Source organism: Squalius cephalus (genome assembly GCF_949319135.1).
Source record: "Squalius cephalus genome assembly, chromosome: 19".
Taxonomy (NCBI): domain Eukaryota; kingdom Metazoa; phylum Chordata; class Actinopteri; order Cypriniformes; family Leuciscidae; genus Squalius; species Squalius cephalus.
Genome location: NC_137140.1, coordinates 3723332 through 3743575, shown reverse-complemented (window position 1 = coordinate 3743575; position 20244 = coordinate 3723332). Strand labels below are relative to the sequence as shown.

Here is a 20244-nt window from a genome sequence, read left to right as displayed (position 1 = left end):
TTGCAGTTGAATGTTTTTGCACCTGTTTTTTTTTTTTTTTTATCTGATGACTGATAATGTTGTAAAGTATGATTTTCATTTTAATAAATGTATTTATTATGCTTGTGCCAGTGTATGCATGATTCGTCTGAACATGATGCCTGTTACTGCAATACAACTGCTTGTGGTTTATAAAATGTAATACTTCAGATGTCCTGCGTGGAAAGTAGTTGATTTATTACTCCATGGATTATTAAATTCTCTTGAGACCACTGGGTGTAAGTGTTGATTAACTCGCATATTTTCAAAATCAATTTATTAAAATGTTGCATATAAATGACCAACAGAGTTCCTGCAGATTATTCAGTGAAAAGCTCATGGTATTTGATTATCAGGGAATGTATGAACTGACAAAATGTTCTATATGTTGCTTATTCACAATAAATAATAAAAGATATAATGTAAAATTACTCTGAATTCTGAAATACTCTCTGAAACTCGTTTGCTCTAAATTCTTGACATTTTAGCTATTGAATGATCCTCATATAGGAGCTGTTCGGTATTTTTGTGATTCGGCCTGTTATTTTACCATAATGAGTTATTTCGAAGGCACTATACTTATCTTCATATTATAGAATAAAATAATTATTTGAATAAAAAAAACCACAGGGTTCATGCTTTCCATTTCAACAGAAAGAAAAAGTTCAGACCATATAATATGCAAGTTTACAGATATTACATTTCTGTTGTGTACTCAAAGTCTTCAGTCGGGGGCCCCAAAAATAAATGACATGGGATTAGATACGAAGAAGACAAGCTTAAAGGGATAGTTCACCCAAAAATTTAAAAGCTGTCATCATTTACTTACTCTTAAGTTGTTTTAAACCTGTATGAATTTCTTTCTTCTGCTGAACACAAAAGAAGTTATTTTGAAGATTGTCGTCGTAACCAAGAAGTTGATGGGCCCGATTGACTTCCGTAGTATTTCCCCCATAATATGGAAGTCATTTTTGGGTGAACTATCCCTTTAAAGTGAGATAAACAAGGGTTTAATTCCCTTCAGTTTATTAACCCATGTTCTTACTAAAAAGTCAACCAATATTAATCAATATCATGAAGGAATAATACATACTATAGTATCCAGAACGGATAGTATACTAACTAACTGACCGACAGCACCCTCTTTTGAAGAAGTACTCCAGGTGAAAGTGGTCATGTGACATAAAGTTTGCTCAGCTGACCCTTGCTCGGTTCACTTACTTGTCAAACAAACATCAGATTGTAACTGAGGTACGTAAAGTATTATAAGCTTTCATGCTGCATTTCCGCGCTTTTCTGCACATCTGTTTTCGCATAAAATGTCCGCATGAAAACAACTTTTCTTTTTGTACTTTCAGTTTCACGTGAGTAGGCTGGTTTCGTGTGGCTGAATTGGACTGGATAAGGAAAGGATGGAAATAACATTTAGTGGAAAGCGTGCTTTGGTGACTGGAGCTGGCAAAGGTAAGCTTTAATTCTTAAATGGACAATGAAAATTATATTTACTCACCCTCGTTCTAAACGACTACAAAGGGAGAGATTCTGAAGATTGTCTGGTAGCTCTTTTCCATGTATTTACAATGAATCGCTATTGAAGAGAGGGGAAGCGATATTTAAGCTATTTAATGCAAATTTTGACATTTGCCATAGCGTTCCATGAAGTCAAAAAACATTTTATGTTTCTATTTTATGGAATATTTTAGTATCTATAACCATGCACATATTTTTTTTTTAAATTCACGTCCCTCGTAATCTTTAATCAAAATAACTTCCCCTCCCATCTTCTCTGATGACGTGTTTACTGGCGTGAGGGCGGGGCAACCTGTCACTCACATGAGATCAACCAATAGCAAACCACAACCATCCAATCAATTCCCATGGACAAAATCAAGTCCCGCCCTACATTTTTTCACAAGCCGTTTCACTCAGGTATTCAATAGGAAAGAAAAGACTATGGCTGCATTTGAAATCATGCACTCTCTTGAGTAGGTACTTATGTTGTATAATTACTTAACGACCGCTAAACATGTTCTATATAGTATGAATGTGTGTATAAGAATGTAATTTTCACTACACTACCTAAGCACACTTCAGAATCTCACGGGAAGTAGTAGATCATCCGGTTTCTTTTTGCCAACTCTTTTATGAGTACTGTGAAGTTGAACGGACATACTTCTCTTGTCACATACTGTTTTTCGCCCACTATATAGTAGGGAAGTATGCGATTTCGGATGCAGCCACTCACAACTTCTATTTCATCTTGACTTTACGTGCTGTAGTATGTTAGTCGACATATCAAAATAAGTGTACGTCTTAAAGCATAACAAAATATTATTAAACAATGATTGACAAGGTACTTTCAAGATAACTTTTAATTCAAAATTATTACTAAGTGCCCTTTCTAGAAGTGTAATTAAATGTGGTAAGAAATGTGGTAAGAAACATGAAAGTCCAATGACCTTTTATTTCTTGAATATATTATCTGCAAGTACAGTTTTTAAAAAATATACTTTTAATATGTGAAGTACACTACAAGTGCACATTAAATACAATTAAGTGCACTTCTTTTTCACAAGGGTATACATAACACATTGTACATGGTGTATTTAAAAATATCTTCTAAAGTCATACAGGTTTGGAACGACTTGATATTTTTGGTTGATGATTCATTTAAAAGTGTACAAGTGCATTTTCAGCTTGCTTTGAACTTTCCAAATGAGTGTGTTTAAGTATAACGATACACCAGATCGCTGATTCACCTCAATGCCTCGTAGGGATCGGACGGGCCACGGCACTGGCTCTGGCACGCTGTGGGTCAGAGGTCACGGCTGTCACACGCACTAAGGCTGACCTGGATAGCCTAGTGCAGGAGGTAATGACCCCTCTGTCACGGTCCATTGTTGCGGATCTATTGTTTCCCAGCATGCATCGCTTCCAAGCATCGCATTCCTCTGCACCCCAAGAGAGCCTGCTGCTCCTTTATGCTTTATAGGTCTCATTCAGCCAGACTGTGACAATGGAAAATCTCTTTGTAATGTGTGATGCGTTTGATCCCCAGTGTCCCTCCATTAAGCCGGTGTGTGTGGACCTGTCGGACTGGGACGCCACAGCCCAGGCGCTGAAAGACGTCGGTCCGGTGGATCTTCTGGTGAACAATGCAGCCTGCGCTAGTCTTCAGCCCTTCCTAGAAGTCACGCCAGATCAGTTTGACATGTAAGGCTTTAAAATATCACTCACACACTATAATTTGTGTTTTAAAATAGTCGGACTGCATTTGTGATGGCTTTTGCAGGTCTTTCAGTGTCAACGTGAAAGCTGCACTTCATGTCGCTCAAGTAAGAAGAAACCAAGCTTTATGATTTCATAATGAGTTTTATTAATGCTACATACACACATAATGTGCGTTTATTGTAGATAGTGGCTCGAGGTATGAAGGCCAGAGGAACTGGAGGATCCATTGTGAACATCTCGAGTCAAGCCTCACAGAGCGCTCTGAAAGATCACGCCGTATACTGTGAGTGCACCGACTCAAACTCACATGTCTAATCTCATTCATCGCATTCATGCAGCCGGCAACATTATCCCAGGCCTATCTATTGGACCCGGCGGAGAAACGTTGTGTCCAAGGCCTTGTGCATTTTTACAATAGGTACAACAACACACACTATTTCTCATCAGTTGGAATCCAGTCCAATTTCAGATTCTGGAAGTTTTGTTTATATGAATCCGAAACGTTGCATGCACACTAAATATTCTAAAAATGGTTTTCAACATTGATAATAATAAAAAACAATTATTAATTTGAGCACCAATAATAATTGAGCATCAAATCATCATATTAGAATAATCAGACTCCTTCACTGAACAGTATGATGTGAGACATAAATAAACCTAGTATAACATGTACAGATATGCGTCACAGCGCTGTTTGTGTGCACAAGGTATTTTTGAATAGTCCATTCAAGCGTTTACATGCTTAATTTCTTTCTGTTAATCGGATTATTTCAAGTCTGCACCATCAAATTTAATTTTCATCGAGGTCAATCAAATCAGATTGATTACAACTGATTATTTGGGTGCATGTAAACTTATTATAGATGTCTCATGAATGCATATGCATAAAGTAGATGCTGATGGAGGATTTTTATGTAAGGGTTGTGATGATGTACATTAATAATAGTGCTGGTTAATTTAGAGAAAAGGACTTTGATGCTCTTTCAGAGTTTATAAAGGAGTTCATTTTGTGATTTATTCAACTGACTGTACTTAAATTAAATACATGGATTTAAGTTTGAATTAATTTATTACAGTATATTAGAGAGATATCAAGTACCACAGATATGTAGAAAATTAGTTTCTGGGATGATGGTCATTTATACAATTTAAGGGTCAATATACATTCAGTTTCTGACCAATCAGGATCTAGTATTCCAGAAGTTAATGGCCCTTTTTTCCCCTTGCATTACTGGAGAACTCTCTTAAATACTTAACCAATACTTAACCAAGGTCAAATTTTGAATCAAACTTGTCTTATTCAGAAGAAACTGCTCATTTGAATGTGTCGTTTGTGTTTTCTGAAGGTGCCACGAAAGGAGCGCTGGACATGCTGACCAGGGTGATGGCGCTGGAGTTGGGGCCGTATCAGGTTAATCACTCTTAATCCATAAGTGAAAGCCAAGAGTTTTATCAGATCATGTTTGTGAAATCTATCAAACAATAAGCTCATTGTTTGCTGTTTACAGCTTTGTGAAAATAAAGCGTACATTGCGATGATCAGTCTTGCCAGGAGGCTTCAAGCCAATCAACAACCACCCTCTTTAAAACACATAAATCTGAACGTCTCCGATCGGAGATTACATGTTTGGGTGTGTTTCTAACCGCCTTGCAATTTATTGGAGAAGTTATTGTAATTGCTAACAGATAATAATGCACATTTATGACCAAGTTGTTTGTGCATTGCCATAAATTATGGAGTGGATTAGGGATGCGTGTGTTAATATTTCCCAGCTTATTGCTTTTCCTGATCATATTAACAGCAGAGTTTGGATCTTGACTGGTAGATAAATTGGTTTGCTCTAGGAACATAAAACTAATTGAAATCCACAATTCATAACGCCTGTCATCTAATTTGTTTCTCTCTTGAGAGCTAGATGTAATTGTTAATGAACAATGTGGACATCATTTCCATCTCAACACTGTTTTAACTCTTTACATGAATAGTGAATTATGATGATTATTATTAATAATGAGAATTATAACAGTAATATTTTTTCAAATATAATTATTATATATAATATTCTATTAGAATTATTATTAAATTAAAATATTTAAAAAAATAAAAATGGTAAATACACCAAAATGCTTGTAGATTTAGTCTAAATTAAGCTATTATTATATTTGAATATAATTTTTATTGAATTGAAATAATATTAAAAATATAAAAACAGTAAATACATCAAAATGTGTAGCATGGTTTTATTGTATTTTCTGTATTTTTTATATTATTTGTTTTATTTATTAATTGTATTATTATTGTTGTTGTTATTAAGACCAAATGATGGATTGTAGTTATTGGTAAACATATTTACCATAAATGAATGTATTATTCTTTAATAATAATAATAATAATATAACAAATTCATAATAATATTTATTATTATTATTAATAAAAAATATTAATCTAAAATCAAATATTTGCCAGTTTATATATATATATATATATATATAAATGAAAGTGTTTGCTGTCTACCTTGATTGATAGATATCTATATGCATCTTTCATGTGAGTTTAGCACGTTTATGTAATCTGACCTCGACAGATAAGAGTGAACTCGGTGAACCCGACTGTGGTCATGACAGAAATGGGAAAGATTGGATGGAGTGACCCAGAAAAGGCCAAGAGCATGACATCACGGATCCCACTGGGTAAATTTGCAGGTAAGCCTGAGTTTGTAGGTCACTATAACAGATGATCTCCATTCCTCTTTCCTTGTGTTTCACCTCGTTGTTTCGATAATCAGGATTAATATGCCAGTAAATGTCCTCTGAGGGCAGTTAAGTTGACTGCAATGATGCAAATACATTTCTATACAGTAACTCTAGTAATGAACTAAACATTGGCAGTGCTGTCAGTTCACAATGCTGCGCTCATGCTGTTCTTCTGTTGGGTTATTTAATACTTCTCTCTCTGCATTTTGGGATTTAGCTAGGATTGTGTAAGCACATTTTAGTGACATCAGACTGTGTAACCTTCAGACTTGTGAAACACCAGAATGTCAATGTCTGTCCACAATCATAGTCTCTTGGCTTTTCTAGTGTGTGTCTTTAAATACAGTAATGCTCTGGCATCCTTCTCATTGTGTTGTTTAGAAGTGGAGGATGTGGTCAACTCCATCCTCTTCCTCCTCAGCGAGAAGAGCGCCATGACCAATGGAGTGATCCTGCCCGTGGACGGGGGGTTTCTGGCTTGCTAAAAACTAACATCATCAAGCAAAGGTGAATGAGCCTGAAGAGATGCGTTTCGTAACATGTCATCATTTACTCTTCCTCATTGGTTTGGGTCTGTTGTTTGCTCTTATAGTGGCATTTTTGTCCTTTTTTTGAGTTTCCACAGTATGGAAACGAGCAGCATGAACATTCCACTAAATATCTGTTTGGTGTTACACCGAATAAAGAAAATCCGGTTTGGAATTTTGAGTGTGAGTAAATGATTACAGAAATTCTGTTCCTTTTGATGTAACATACTGTACAAGACAAGCTTGCATGATTAGCAAGATATTAAACCAAACCGAAGCGTTTAACAGCTGCTGCTCTGTCGACTTCATATGGTCCTCCTGAGAGTGTGAAGGTCTCTCCTTCTAGCCAGTTCTAGTTGCCATAACGATACAGTGGATGTTATGTCCTGTAGTATCATGAACGGCCAGAAGAGATCAGCATTCACACTCGTGGAGTGATTAAATCCACATATACTGACCAAATGTTGGACTTCAAGTCATTCAAGCCAAGTCATGTCAATGTTATTTGTATGTTTGTATTGTCATGTTTATAATATCGTCATGCCTTATAGTTGCATTTACAGATAAAAGCTGTGTTATAATATAGTTTATATTTTGCGATGATGCAAGCAATCAAGCAGCTGACTCAGTATATATCACTTTACATGAGTGTACTGTATATGGATATACTTATATATACAACTTTATATACAGAACTGTACAATAATACAGTTTACATTTTGCAATGATATAATCAATCATGCAGCGGTATTGCTATTTATTTATATAAAAAAAAGGCCTCAAGCAACAAGGAACTTTGCTTACTTGAAAAATAGACAAAGCACTTAAAGTATTGCAAATGTGCAGTTCACAAACAGCCTGGGAAGACTTAAAATATAATTCACAAAAACATATGCATGATATTTATTATACTTTTAGGGTAATTTATTAAAAAGAATTAAAGCACAGGGTCAAAAGGGTAAGGGTAAAACATGAATAGATTTATTAATTAATGCATTCCTCATCTAAAACATTTTTGTAAATATACTATCTTACATCATGGAAATGTCTTTTGGCAGCTGTGAAGATCATCATCTTTTTTTTTTTTGTCCATTTTGAGAGTTATTTACAAAGTTAGGTGAGAGAAAGGAAGTGCGGCAGCACCGATGTAGACGACTCACACCCGACAGCCAATCACGTCACGGACGAATGCCCACACTCACGCCACATGCAGACACGTATTAACAAGGTTTCGGAAGTGGGAACGATCGGGAACAAATGCCCATGCGTGTCCTCCTGCAATAAAGAGACATTCAGGCTTCTGGTTGTGGCATGCAAGTCACTCGTACACGCCTGCGAATGGGCATTTGCTCAGATAGAGCTCGGAGATTTTGGATTGTGAAGCTGTACAATAAAACCCGTCATCACAGATCAGAATCAAAGTGGTTTGTCCGTACATAGAAAACTAGAAAAGAAAGAAAATCCAAAAACAGTGTATTCACTAATTCATCAGTAAGTTTGTATCGACATAAAAGTAAAAGACACAATGTTCACAGTTTCCTTCTCCAGTGTTTGGAATGGCCAAGTTGTTAAAGAGTAGAGAAGAAGATATCTAGTGTTCATAACTGCGCGAGGCTTTAAAGTCAACATGAAATCAAACACACCCTATTTAGTTTCTCACTTCACTTATAGCACACAATTCACACATGCACGTTATTCCAAAGATGGAAATCTTTCATAAAAATGTAACCTACAAAACTACACAATTTTCACAATCCAAACAATTCCCAACCTTTCTTCCTCATTGAATATCCTGTTTAAAGGGATACTTCACCGATTAGCATTAAGCTTTGTGTCAGTAGAAACCCGGTAGTATTTTGGAGTGACCGTGCTTCCCTCCCTCATGTCCCCCTGAGACGAGAGATTTCTGTATTGTGTGTCTGGAAAAAAACCCTTTTACTTTCTCTTGCCTTTGGACAAAAAAAGGCTTTTGTGTCCAGAGGCGAGAGACTCCAGCCAGTAGGAGGAGCTCGTCCCGCATGTCTTCAACCCGCCCATAGGGGGATCTCACCATAAAACGCCGTCTTTTCAGTTTTGAGTCGACTAGTAGCCTAGTTGTATAATTTCTCCCGATACTGCCCTCTGTAACCGGTAGGCGTGGCTTGGGAGTGTCCTCGTAGGGCAGCGAAGCAAGTGCATTCTGGGAGTTGTTGTCTTTCATCCACATGAGCCAAAAATAAATTTTCTGGCTTTTCTCAGTCTAGAAGGCTCCAACTTCTAAATTAATTTCACATTTCTACTACATAAATGACCCAATTTAAACACACATTCATCTTTCCAGCGGTGAAATATCCCTTCAACTCATTACAGATGTTCGTTTCATGTTGACTTTAACGCCGGCAGGAATGCTAATACTGCGAATGGTTAGCTTTGTACAAGACCGTATAAATGAACAGAACTTTCCCATTTCTTTGAAACGCTTCCTTTTACGACACCAAGAAACACTTCCTTACAGTATGTCAACAATTACACTGTACCACTAAAACTTCTCATATAAACAATATGAAATGGAATATTACATCTCTGGGCACGCGAGGCCGCGAAAAACAATCTACCACAAGGTTTCCCTCCGACTGGACGCTTCTAGCCAATGGTTCGTATACATGTGATGTGCATTAGAACTTCATGGACGGCTGTCACCGAACCTGTGAGAGAAGTACAATATATTTTCCAGGACGCTGATTAAAAATATTGTAGTTGTGTGTGGGTTTGGGTGGCTTCCGCTCAGAAGAGAGTGCAGCGCTTGCCACGTTTCTTGACGGGTGGAGGGCAGAGGACGGCGCGGATGGCCTCGTCAAACACAGTCTTTAGCCCTCGCTGAGTCAGGGCCGAGCACTCCAGGTACTTCACAGCACCTGCACAGAAACACAAGACACAACGTACCTTGAGTTTGCTAAGACGGGTGTTTTCTGGATACAGTGTGGAGAGTTCTAGGACTGCACAATTAATCCAAATAAATACTTACTATGAAATAACACTTATCAACAAAAGAGAAGATTTAAGGGCTCACTGTGGTTTTCAAAAAAAATGTTTGATGGTTTAACATCTGAAAATTGAGAAATTAAGTGAAGACAGCCATGAATATTAGTGTTGTAATATTATTAAATGTTATATATTCTTTATTTTACTTGCAGTATTACAATAGTAACATTTCTTATTTTTATCTTTATTTCATGTCATTATTTTAGAGCCATGTTGATATATATATATATATATATAAAATCATAAAACTTTGGTCATATTTGCATAGCTCTGCAAACAAGCACAGCAAACCTGGATTTTTTTTAAAACTGCATTTTAAAACGCAATTTTTTTTTTCTAGAAAAATTGCAATTACATTTTTTCCTCCCAAAATCGTGTAGACCTTTCCAAACTTTGAGATTAAGATTTCTTTTAATGTTTTTGACTCTTCTGCTCACCAAGGCTGCATTTATTTGATCAAAAATACAATAAAAACAGCAATATTGTGAAATATTATTACAATCTAAAATAAATATTTTCTATTTGAATATATGTTAAAATGTAATTTATTCCTGTGATTCCTGTCCAGCATCATTACTCCAGTCTTCAGTGTCACATGATCCTTCAGAAATCATTCTAATATGATGATTTGATGCTCAAAAAATATATGATTATCATCAATGTTGAAAACAGTTGTGCTGTGTAATATTTTTGTGGAAATCAAGAAACATATTTTTCAGGATTCTCTAGTAAATAGAAAGTTCAAAAGAACAGCATTTGAAATGGAAATCTTTTGTAACATTATAAATGTCTTTACTGTTGCTTTTGATTAATTTAATGCACCCTTGCTGAATAAAAGCATTAATTTCTTTCTTTAAAAAACCCTTCTCAACAGCATGTGTAGTGAATGGGACACTAGGATAAACTCCTGACACACTGGTCTCGCATAAATCAGCCATTTACTGTTTCTGGCAGGCTCTGAGAAAACATTCACCCCGAGGAGACTAGCAGAATGCAGACCAACACGACAAAGAGCCCTTCTCTAGGAAAGGCCATTTTGTTTTCTGAACATCTTTCTCCGGCTGCCGCTCCTCCCCCACGTTCCCGGCTCATGCCGGACCGCCACCGGTAAGACAATTGGCATCTTTGTGCCGCCCACTCCACTCAGCAACTCCAGCATATGACAGCATAACCAGCGTCCCACTCACTTCCAGACCCCAGCTCAATAACTCATTATAGAAACACGCCTCTGGTAATGCAAGTACAGTTTTCCTGCTGTCATACATAAATCTCTCTACGCACCGATCTCTCGGGCCATGGCCAGGCCCTGTGGGTAGGTGATGGGCGACAGCTTTTTGTCCCGCAGCCTCTCTATGGTGTCCTTATCATCTCGCAGGTCCAGTTTGGTGCCCACCAGGATGATGGGTGTGTTGGGGCAGTGATGTCGCACCTCAGGGTACCACTGGAGCGTAGGAAGATAGTCTTATATTACATTATAGTATCAGCTTTATCTAAAAATTCACAGTCGACAGTCACAAAATAAGTCACACCAACCTTTGCACGGACGTTCTCAAAGGATGCTGGGCTCACCAAAGAAAAGCATATTAAAAACACATCCTGTAAAGAAAACAGAGGAGAAATCACTCGACAAGCTGTTTTTGTTGACGTAAGCAACTCTAATTTAATTATTGAACCTCTTTATGTTGTTCTGCAGGGATAAGAGGACATTCATGAGACTATTATAAGAATTTGATGGCACAAAAGAGGTGATGTCTTACATTCAACCATCCAATGTTCAAAATGTAAGTTTCATGAAACATGGTCTCCCTTTCTAAAGATAGTTTGTAAAATTACTCCTGCCTGTAGAGTGATCTAAACACAAAGATGAATCTATATTTACAGTCATTTATACAGTGAACACTAGTGGACTACACTACAGTTAGTCCTTACTTTATTTATTTCTTTGTTATATTGTATATCTATGCTTGTAATTAGTGCATTTAATCTTTTTTTTTTTACTGGCTGTTAATAATAATGTTTGAACTTTATAATTTAAGCTAGTAATTTTTACTGTGGTATCAAAGCACAGGGTGGGCCATTTATATGGATACACCGTAATAACATGGGAATGGTTGGTGATATTAAAGTCCTGTTTGTGGCACATTAGTATATGTGATGGTCACCACCCATCTTGAGGAGTTTGCCCCCTCACATATACTAATGTGCCACAAACAGGACTTTAATATCACCAACCATTCCCATGTTATTACGGTGTATCCATATAAATGGCCCACCCTGTGCTTCAATTTAAGTAATAAATGGAACACATGCAACTTTGGCAAATGTAAGTGTAAAATTTTTTGTTTTTTTTCCTAACCCTTACCACCCGCTGCCCAAAGTTGCACTCACCTTTATGATAAGAACTTTTGAACCGTAAGGGCTAGAAACAAAATTGCACACTATGACGTCATTTTCCGTCATGAAATCTTTTCCGACATTTTTAATTTTCCAAAAAAACTACTTTTTTTAACGGTCCTAGACCGTTGCTCTACTTTTCACAAAAAACAAATCAGATCATCTTCAGACAATGGCGACAAAAAGTTACGGAATGTTAGTCGATTAGTCAAACCGTTCTTGAATAACGCATAAGCCAAAGTGGACACAAGGCTATATCTCCGCAACGCTTTAGCATATTCAGACCAAACTTGGTGTGTGTTATGACAACCATGATCTGAGGGTACCTGCACAGTTTCGGTACAGTGCCACCTAGTGGTCAGGAGATATTCCATTTTTTTCTTATAACTTATTAACGGTTTAGCCAAAAATCACAAGACTGGACTCTCTAGATTTGCTATAGCATACAGAGTCGAACAAGATCCAATTTTCCCATGTCGCCCAATGTTGTAAAATACTGTATTTTGCGAACGCATTAGCATCGATATGAAACTCGGTATGTGCCATCGGCACCATGCCCTGAAGGTATTCAAAAAGTTTGAAGACAGCGCCCCCTTGTTATAAAATTAGTATTTATGTATTATAATATTATTATAATAAAAAAAAAATGCTAATAGCTTTTGATGAGTTTTGCCTATTGTCGTGAGACTAGTATTGGTATTTCTTGTAGAGAACATTAATACCATCATGTAGAGAACATTAATACCAATTATGCCATAAACGTCATGTCCGCCATTTTGAATTTCTTTGAAAACCTACTTATTCTACCTCCTCCTAGAACTTCGGTCCGATTTTCACCAAATTCGACTCTGACCAAGTCCAACTCGGACTATGGCGGCAAAAAAGTTAATCGGACTAACCGATTATCATTTACTGCATCAGCGAATTTGATGACATGCCTTTTAGGCTTTATCTCTGCAAAGCTTTGACATGTTGACACCAAACTTTATGCATGTCATTGTCACCCAACAATGACCACACCGGATCAATTTGGTGTCAGCACCACCTATTGGTCGAAAGTAATAAGCAATTATGTCACATTACAAGTGATTGTATTTATGGGTTTTCAACCATTTTGCTTAAAATCGTCTCCAACTGTCTTTATTTACTCATTTTTGCAGTTGGTCTGAACTCTAATAAATAAAGTATTAAAAAAAAGAATTTGACGTCACGCACCGTCTGCGGGTACGAGAGGGGACGGAGGCGGTCATAGTCTTCCTGTCCGGCTGTATCCCATAAGCCAAGGTTCACTGGTTTGCCATCGACCATCACATTGGCAGAGTAGTTGTCAAACCTAAAACATGCACATAGACTTAATGCTCAATAAAACATTGCAAAACATTCAGAATGAGACAAATGCCATGGAATTATTTGTTGCCACCGCAGCCATCAACCATTCCTGAATGCTCAAGCATCTTAATGAACAACAAAGTAATTACTCAGAAATGCATTCCAAAATGTCACTGAGTGGATCGGCTCACATTTTTGGAATATCTCGCTGTGAAGCATCAGGATGCAGTTCATTAGATCTTTAGAATGGTCAACTAATTGTCTTATTGAAATGCAAATCACTGCTGTCACACGCTCTTCTTGTCCACAGATCACCAGCGAGGACTAATAAATCATCCCATATGAGCGAGTGGTCAGCCACAACAAAGTTATTATTGTAGAAAATATATAAACAACTTATGCAAAACATCTTCAACACTACGGAAATAATTGGTTAGCTAAAAAAAAAAAACTTTTAGGTGCAACATTTGCATCATTGGAAGTTATTTAGCCTTTATGAAGGTTTATAAATAAACTAATTGTCCATTTATGTTAAAGGAGTCATAACCTGCAAATTTCACTTTTCCACGAGAATCAATGTATGTTATGATTGCATAATGATTATACACTGGCCGGGAAGCCGATATTTAAAAGTGAAGCGTTTGTTTACCTCAGGGTTTGTAAAATAGCCCACGTGCACGCGCACTAAAAAACGAGATTTTGATTTCAGCCCCGTCTTGATGTCAAGACGGGGCAGGATATACCATATATGGACACCGCAGCAGGAAGCCCGCCCTTCCCCTCTCCCCCTCATATTCAGTTCAGTCGCGAAAGATGGAGAAACCGAGTGCACACGTGAGTTGCTCTGTGGTTGACTGCCAGAAACAACATGCGAATGTGTTTTCTCTACCAAAAACGGACCAAACTATCAGGGACCAGTGGATAAAATTCATTTTTAATGACGCTGTCCCAGCAACACTTTCAACTGGCTTATTGTTCGGTGTCTGCGCTAAACATTTTACGCCGGAATCATTCACAAATTTGGGCCAATATCAGGCGAAGTTGGCCACGAAGCTCCGTTTGAAAAAAGGTGCCATTCCAACCATCCGGGACTTGTCTGAAATTGAAACGGTAAGACTGTTTTTATTGCTCTACTGTGTGTAACAAACAGCAGCTAACTACTAATGCGGCTATTGTATGTAACGTTAGCTTCAAGGTAAACACGGGGAATGGACTCTACGTCCACGACAGCCAAAACATCGCATCAGATCTCGCGAGACAATAATGCCTTCAGAAATAAAGGTTTTAGGAGCTCTGTTTTTATTTTTTTTTCCACTTTTATTTTTTAGAAGGGCATGAAAGACTATAATACAGCAGTAGGTATCCAAATTAAGACTAGGTTATGACTCCTTTAAATACTTGTATGATTAATTGAAATATAATTCTCATTTTAACCCTAATGTATCATAGTTTCAACATGAAAACTTTGCTGAAAAAACTGCTGCACACAATCTAGTAGTCCTTCTGTTGCCTGATTGATAGACTTTTTTTTTGTTTTGTTTTTTAGCAAATAAAAGGCCTTCTAGAATAATTGTAAATCAGGTCTTTTTTTCTGTGAAATCTTTACTTTATAAAAATAAGTAAACATAAGAATAACTTTTATATTGTTAATAATATTTCGGGATCAACATTTAATGGACTGAAGCAACTTAGGTTTTCTTGATTATCTGTAAAAAAAGTCATCGTTTTAAAATGCGGGTATCAAATATGATCATCATCAGGCTTTTGAGGAAGGTTTATTTGTTCATCTCTCAATCATCATTGCATCGCATTGCATTATGTTTTAAAACTACAGAGCTATGATCATAAAAGCATTTAAATGTCATTTTTCTAAGACATTATTGGCAGATAGAGTGACGACTGATATTTATATGCATTTTATGTAAGCATCTGCTTCATTTACTCACTATATCATACTATATGAGCTATAAAAGCCTGATGTATCAAATATATACAGTATATCATCTAAATGATTTTAACACCAAATTCCATCATATGCACACTATATACTCACACTGTCGGGATGTACTCGCCAGGGAAGGCATTTGTGGTGTAGCTGATGAGCAGACAGGTCTTACCCACCGCCCTGGGGAAAAGCACAGACACAGCTAAACTAGGGATTTCTGAGGTGCATTAAAATAACTCATAGATGGAGAGGAAGTAATGGTGAAAAGGCCATAACATTATATCATATATAAGGTTGCATCATGCAAAAGTAGTTATTGCTGCTTGTGTGCTCTTTATGGGTGTTAGTATGTCAGATAGTGACAGACCCTGTCCCAGATTCACACTCGCCTGAGGGAAACCACACACACTCCAATGAAACACACCGACAGAGAAAGAATCGTTCTTCTGAGTCGGATGAAGGACTCGTTCACGAAGCGTTTCGAGAGTCACCACTCGAATGATTCACTGAACGGTGAACCGTATCTTTTCGGACACGTCCGATTCAAATTTTAATATGATGTTGATCATAAAATAAAATAAATTATGAATTCTCATTATATATGGAACCTTTCTGCAAATGTAAATCGGCATTGAAAAAAAGGCGGGTTTTTTTTCAATGCCCATTTATATTTGGAAAAAAATAATAATTCTAAATTACTCATTTAGAATAGGAATTAGCATTAACAAAGCAAAAAAGATTTTGAGATAGAGCGAGCGATGTGTGCCCGTAAAATAACAGCAAATCATATCCTTGAACAGTTTCTTCAAAAGAACCGATTCGTTGAACGAGTCGGACTTCCCATAGCAGGGAAACTCGCTCACATGGACGCGCGCCACACACTTTCTCGTGCACACTCGTGAGGGAGTGGTAACCATAGCGGTTCTTGCTTCAGGCTTTTGCCATTCAACATGGGTCAGTAGCACAACACCCTGCTAAATACAATCACTCCCTGACTACAGTGAACAAAAATAACATATTACCGTTCAAAGCCTGTTCATTTCATGAGTAATAAACAACGCATACTGAAAGCCGCACGTGCATCAGTGATTCAAAATAATACACGAAGACATAAAACAATATATTTTTTTACGATGCGCCTATTATTATAGTTATACAGATTAATATTTTAGATTTTTGCATGCATTCTGCATACAACATGAACATGCTTAAGATCAAATAGACGGTATTTCGTTAAGCAAACGATAAAATGCACAGGCCAGAACTAGGCATCAATGCATTGCAATAACACACACGGGTTTTCCAAGGATGCTCCTCTCTATCAGCTCCCAAAAACACTACTTACCCGTCGCCGACCACCACGCATTTAATAGCTTGCATTTGTGGAGAGGCAGATTGCTTCACTTCACAGGCGTAAATGTGTTTTATTATGACACAGCTCCCACTTAACCCGAGAAATGATAGATATCTGCAAAAATACGGTCACTGCCCTCTGCAGCAGCGGTTTGACAGCGAACCTCACCGAGACTCTCCGGGAAAAGCCGAAGAGATTTAAAGGGACAGGAGCCCACACACAGTTCAGTCATTTCCTCCGTGCTGGATGGAATATTAGATACTAAATAATACGAAGTATGCACTATTTACTGCCTACTACTTTTTCTTTACTTTTTTTTTTTTTTTTACATTTTATGCATTTGGCAGACACTTTTATCCAAAGCGACTTATAACACACACATTTTATCAGTTCATGCATTGCCTGTGAATCAAACCCATTGCCGTTGTAATGCTAACACTATGCTCTACTTTTTATAGCAGCTGTAAAAGTTGGTGTTATACCACGGTAAATCTTTTAAACAGCGGTGTGCAAGATGTTTGTCACATGACCTTATCACACTTATGCATGAGAGACGTCCAGTTATTACACCCGAAATAATGCCATTATTTATTTTTTCATTTTCAGTTTGTGTTATGTTTAACACATTCAAATGGAAATATTAATTTGTAGTACAGTACCAGTGTATATATTTTCTATAAGAACCCAACACTGCTGAAATGAACATTATACCACTATATATTGTTCAAACAGCTTCATCAAAAGCACACATTTTATTTAATAACCAACAGACATTACAAAAGCGAAAGAACTTCAAAAGTAGAAAACATTTTAAAATATACAATTTGTAAGTGCCACAGCATAAGAGCTTTGATGGACAATATGGCACATTGGGGATTTTTAAAATATGTGAAAGAGCTCTAAAATAACAATAAAAAAAATCAAAGTAAATATTTATAAAAACTGTTGAAATTTTCAAAGTAGAAAAATTGAGAAAACGAGTTCCCTGATTATTTACTAGTTAAAATCTATCCCCCTAACTAAATTAATACATTTAAAGGGACAAGAATGCATACTAATATTTTGTTTTGTAAGACATTTTCATACCATTTTTGTTCCAATTCATGAAAACGTGCCACTCAAATATTTTAAAGCACCGTGAACACTTGCAGATGCAGTCGATTTATTATGCATAGTTGAAAAGCACTCTGGTGGAACTGATGGAAAGACTGCACACAGAACTGTGGGAAAATCACAGAGGTCTTGGCATGCGACTTCACTTTTTGGGGCTGTAGTGTGCAAGAGGCGAGCCCTGGACGTAAGTGAGAATGGCGTTCTGGAGGAAGCTGGCTCTCTGCGCCTCGTCCTCACGAATGCGCTGGATCTCTCCTTCTCTAATGCGCAGCCGCTCCAGCAGAGAGGAGATCTCACTCTCTTTGTCCAGAAGGGCCTCTCTGTGGGCGGTGCTGAGAACTGATCCAAAACACAAACAGTGTCAATGAGCCTGCAACAGGCATCAGGTTACATAACACACACACATATAAACAGAACAAAAACAAGTCTTGCAGTTAGCCTTCACTATGTGAAATGAGTTACATAAACAATCCAGGTATTGCAAGACACTTTTATAAACTATTTAGTGCTGGGCAACGATTAATCGCACCCTAAATAAAAGTTTGTGTTTACATAATATATGTGTGTGTATTGTGTGATGGATTTTTTAATTAATCATAATTAACATTTATTTTTCTTGCAGGAATAACATCCATATGCTTCTGAATACTAAATGTTTCCAAACCCTTTGGTCAAAAAACCCTCAGTCAGTGTGTGTGTGTGTGTGTGTGTGTGTGTGTGTGTTAGTGAATCATGTCTGAATATAACAAAAGGGGAAATTAAACTAGACGGATGTCTAGGTTTATAAACTCGTGTCTAGTAACAGAAGGGTTTGCATATGAAGAACCAATCAAATTGTAGGGAAATTATGTAATGTATCATGTCACTTTTTGCCATGCTCCTATTCTATAAAAGCTGTTGTATTATTTTTGCTGGTGGGATTCTCTCCTCCGGTCGTGATTAAAGCATATTCAAAGGCATTGTCTGGTTAATGCTGCACAGCAAGCTAGTTAGTGAAGCTTACTAGACACTTTGATAGGGTTATAAAAGGGACGAGACGTCATCCGACTCGAAGCCAGTTGTCGACTGTAGACGCAGAGATAGAGTATAAAGATTATTAAGTGTCGACTGTAGACGCTTGCGTGTCGATTGGAGGCGCCCCAGGTTAATTTAAGTCAGATGCGAAAGAAGGGAAAAATCGACCACAATTATGTATAATTATTTTGTATATATAAATACACACATGTGCATGTATATATTTAAGAAAATGTGTTATTTATATATAAAATATTTATATTTATACTAAATATATATATATGCACATGCAAATATTTCTTAAAATATATGCATGCATAAGTCTGTATTTATATACAAAATAATTATACACAGTACACACACATTATGTAAACACAAACTTTTATTTTGGATGCGATTAATTGTTGCCCAGCACTAAAACACTATTCTGAAGCTTAAAGAGGCGTACTCTATGTTTACCCTTCATCTCTCTCTCCAGAGCAGCGATCTTCTCTTTCAGGCCGCTCTGTGTCGTTCTCTCGGCCTGTAGGTGACCGATCTGCTCCTGAAGCTCCACACGCACCCGTGTCACTTCTGACACTTTCTCCTGCTCTTTACCTGCAAGGTCCTGTGTTCAGAGACATTCACATTGATTCATTTAAATCAGGTTTATCACTGTTAACTACAACGAAAAAATATAAAAACATTAATTTCTGGAAATAAATTTTAATTAACATTAAATGAAAATATAATATAATAATAATAAAAAAAATAAATCAGCTTAAGTACTAAAATAACTGAAACTTAAAGATTTAGTTCACCCAAAAATGAAAATTCTGTCATCATTTACTCACCCTCAAGTTGTTTCAAACCTGTAAGAATTTCTTTTTTCTGCTGAACACAAAAGAAGATATTTTAAAGAAGGTTGGTAATTAAACAGTTGCTGGTCGACATTGACTTCCATAGTATTTTTTTTCCTACTATGGAAGTCATTGGGGTCCATCAACTGTTTGGTTACAAACATTTTTCAAAATATCTTCTTTTGTGTTCAGCAGAAAAAAGAAATTCTTACAGGTTTGAAACAACTTGAGGGTGAGTAAATGATGACAGAATTTTCATTTTTGGGTGAACTATCCCTTTAATGTTATGAAGCGACGAGAATACTTTTTGTGCGCAAAAAAACAAACAAAAATAACGACTTTATTCAACAATTTCTTCACTTCCGTGTCAGTCTCTGATGCTGCTGACAGTGTAAACGGTGCAGCACTTCCTGGTTCTACATCAGAACGCTGGCTCACTATTGGCCGGCTTCTGCGTCAGCATCACACGCATGTGTCGTGGCGCTCACGTGACCAGCGTCGGAAACTGACATGGAAGAGAAGAAATTGTTGAATAAAGTTGTTATTTTAGTTTTTTGGCGCACAAAAAGTATTCTCGTCGCTTCATTACATAAAGGTTGAAACACTGTAGTCACATGGACTATTTTAATGATGTCTTTACTAACTTTCTGGGCCTTAAATGTGGTTATAACGTTGCTGTCTATGGAGTGTCAGTTCTTGGAT

The 20244-nt window shown here is 37.0% G+C and overlaps 3 protein-coding genes across 6 annotated transcripts in view; 1 reads left to right on the top strand and 2 right to left on the bottom strand.

The window, feature by feature from the left end:
* The first annotated feature begins 1013 nt into the window (after positions 1–1013).
* dcxr (dicarbonyl/L-xylulose reductase) lies at positions 1014–7977 on the top strand. Of its 3 annotated transcripts, XM_079850924.1 has the most exons (10): positions 1170–1269; positions 1377–1482; positions 2793–2890; positions 3077–3231; positions 3311–3353; positions 3433–3532; positions 4599–4663; positions 5838–5955; positions 6388–6513; positions 6623–6682. In XM_079850924.1, exons 2-9 carry the CDS (start codon positions 1431–1433, stop codon positions 6489–6491), a joined length of 735 nt encoding a protein of 244 aa, XP_079707050.1. In that variant the 5' UTR covers positions 1170–1269; positions 1377–1430; the 3' UTR covers positions 6492–6513; positions 6623–6682. The 3 variants fall into 3 exon arrangements, with proteins under 3 accessions (XP_079707048.1, XP_079707050.1, XP_079707049.1); XM_079850922.1 differs by having other exon boundaries at positions 1014–1269; positions 6388–7977; XM_079850923.1 differs by having other exon boundaries at positions 1238–1278; positions 1391–1482; positions 6388–7977.
* Positions 7936–16759, bottom strand: rac3b (Rac family small GTPase 3b). The gene is made up of 6 exons (XM_079850925.1): positions 16568–16759; positions 15331–15402; positions 13164–13281; positions 11088–11150; positions 10836–10995; positions 7936–9427 (listed from the first exon to the last, which is right to left on the bottom strand). Exons 1-6 carry the CDS (start codon positions 16600–16602, stop codon positions 9297–9299), a joined length of 579 nt encoding a protein of 192 aa, XP_079707051.1. The 5' UTR covers positions 16603–16759; the 3' UTR covers positions 7936–9296.
* A 144-nt stretch (positions 16760–16903) lies between these two features.
* Positions 16904–20244, bottom strand: part of lrrc45 (leucine rich repeat containing 45) — a 55452-nt gene continuing 52111 nt past the window's right edge. For both annotated transcript variants that reach the window (XM_079851051.1, XM_079851052.1), the window contains exons 17-18: positions 19163–19310; positions 16904–18028 (exon numbers count right to left, since the gene is read on the bottom strand). In XM_079851051.1, the coding sequence (XP_079707177.1) occupies positions 17832–18028; positions 19163–19310 (345 nt within the window). In that variant the 3' untranslated portion in view covers positions 16904–17831. The remainder of the gene's footprint in view (positions 18029–19162; positions 19311–20244) is intronic.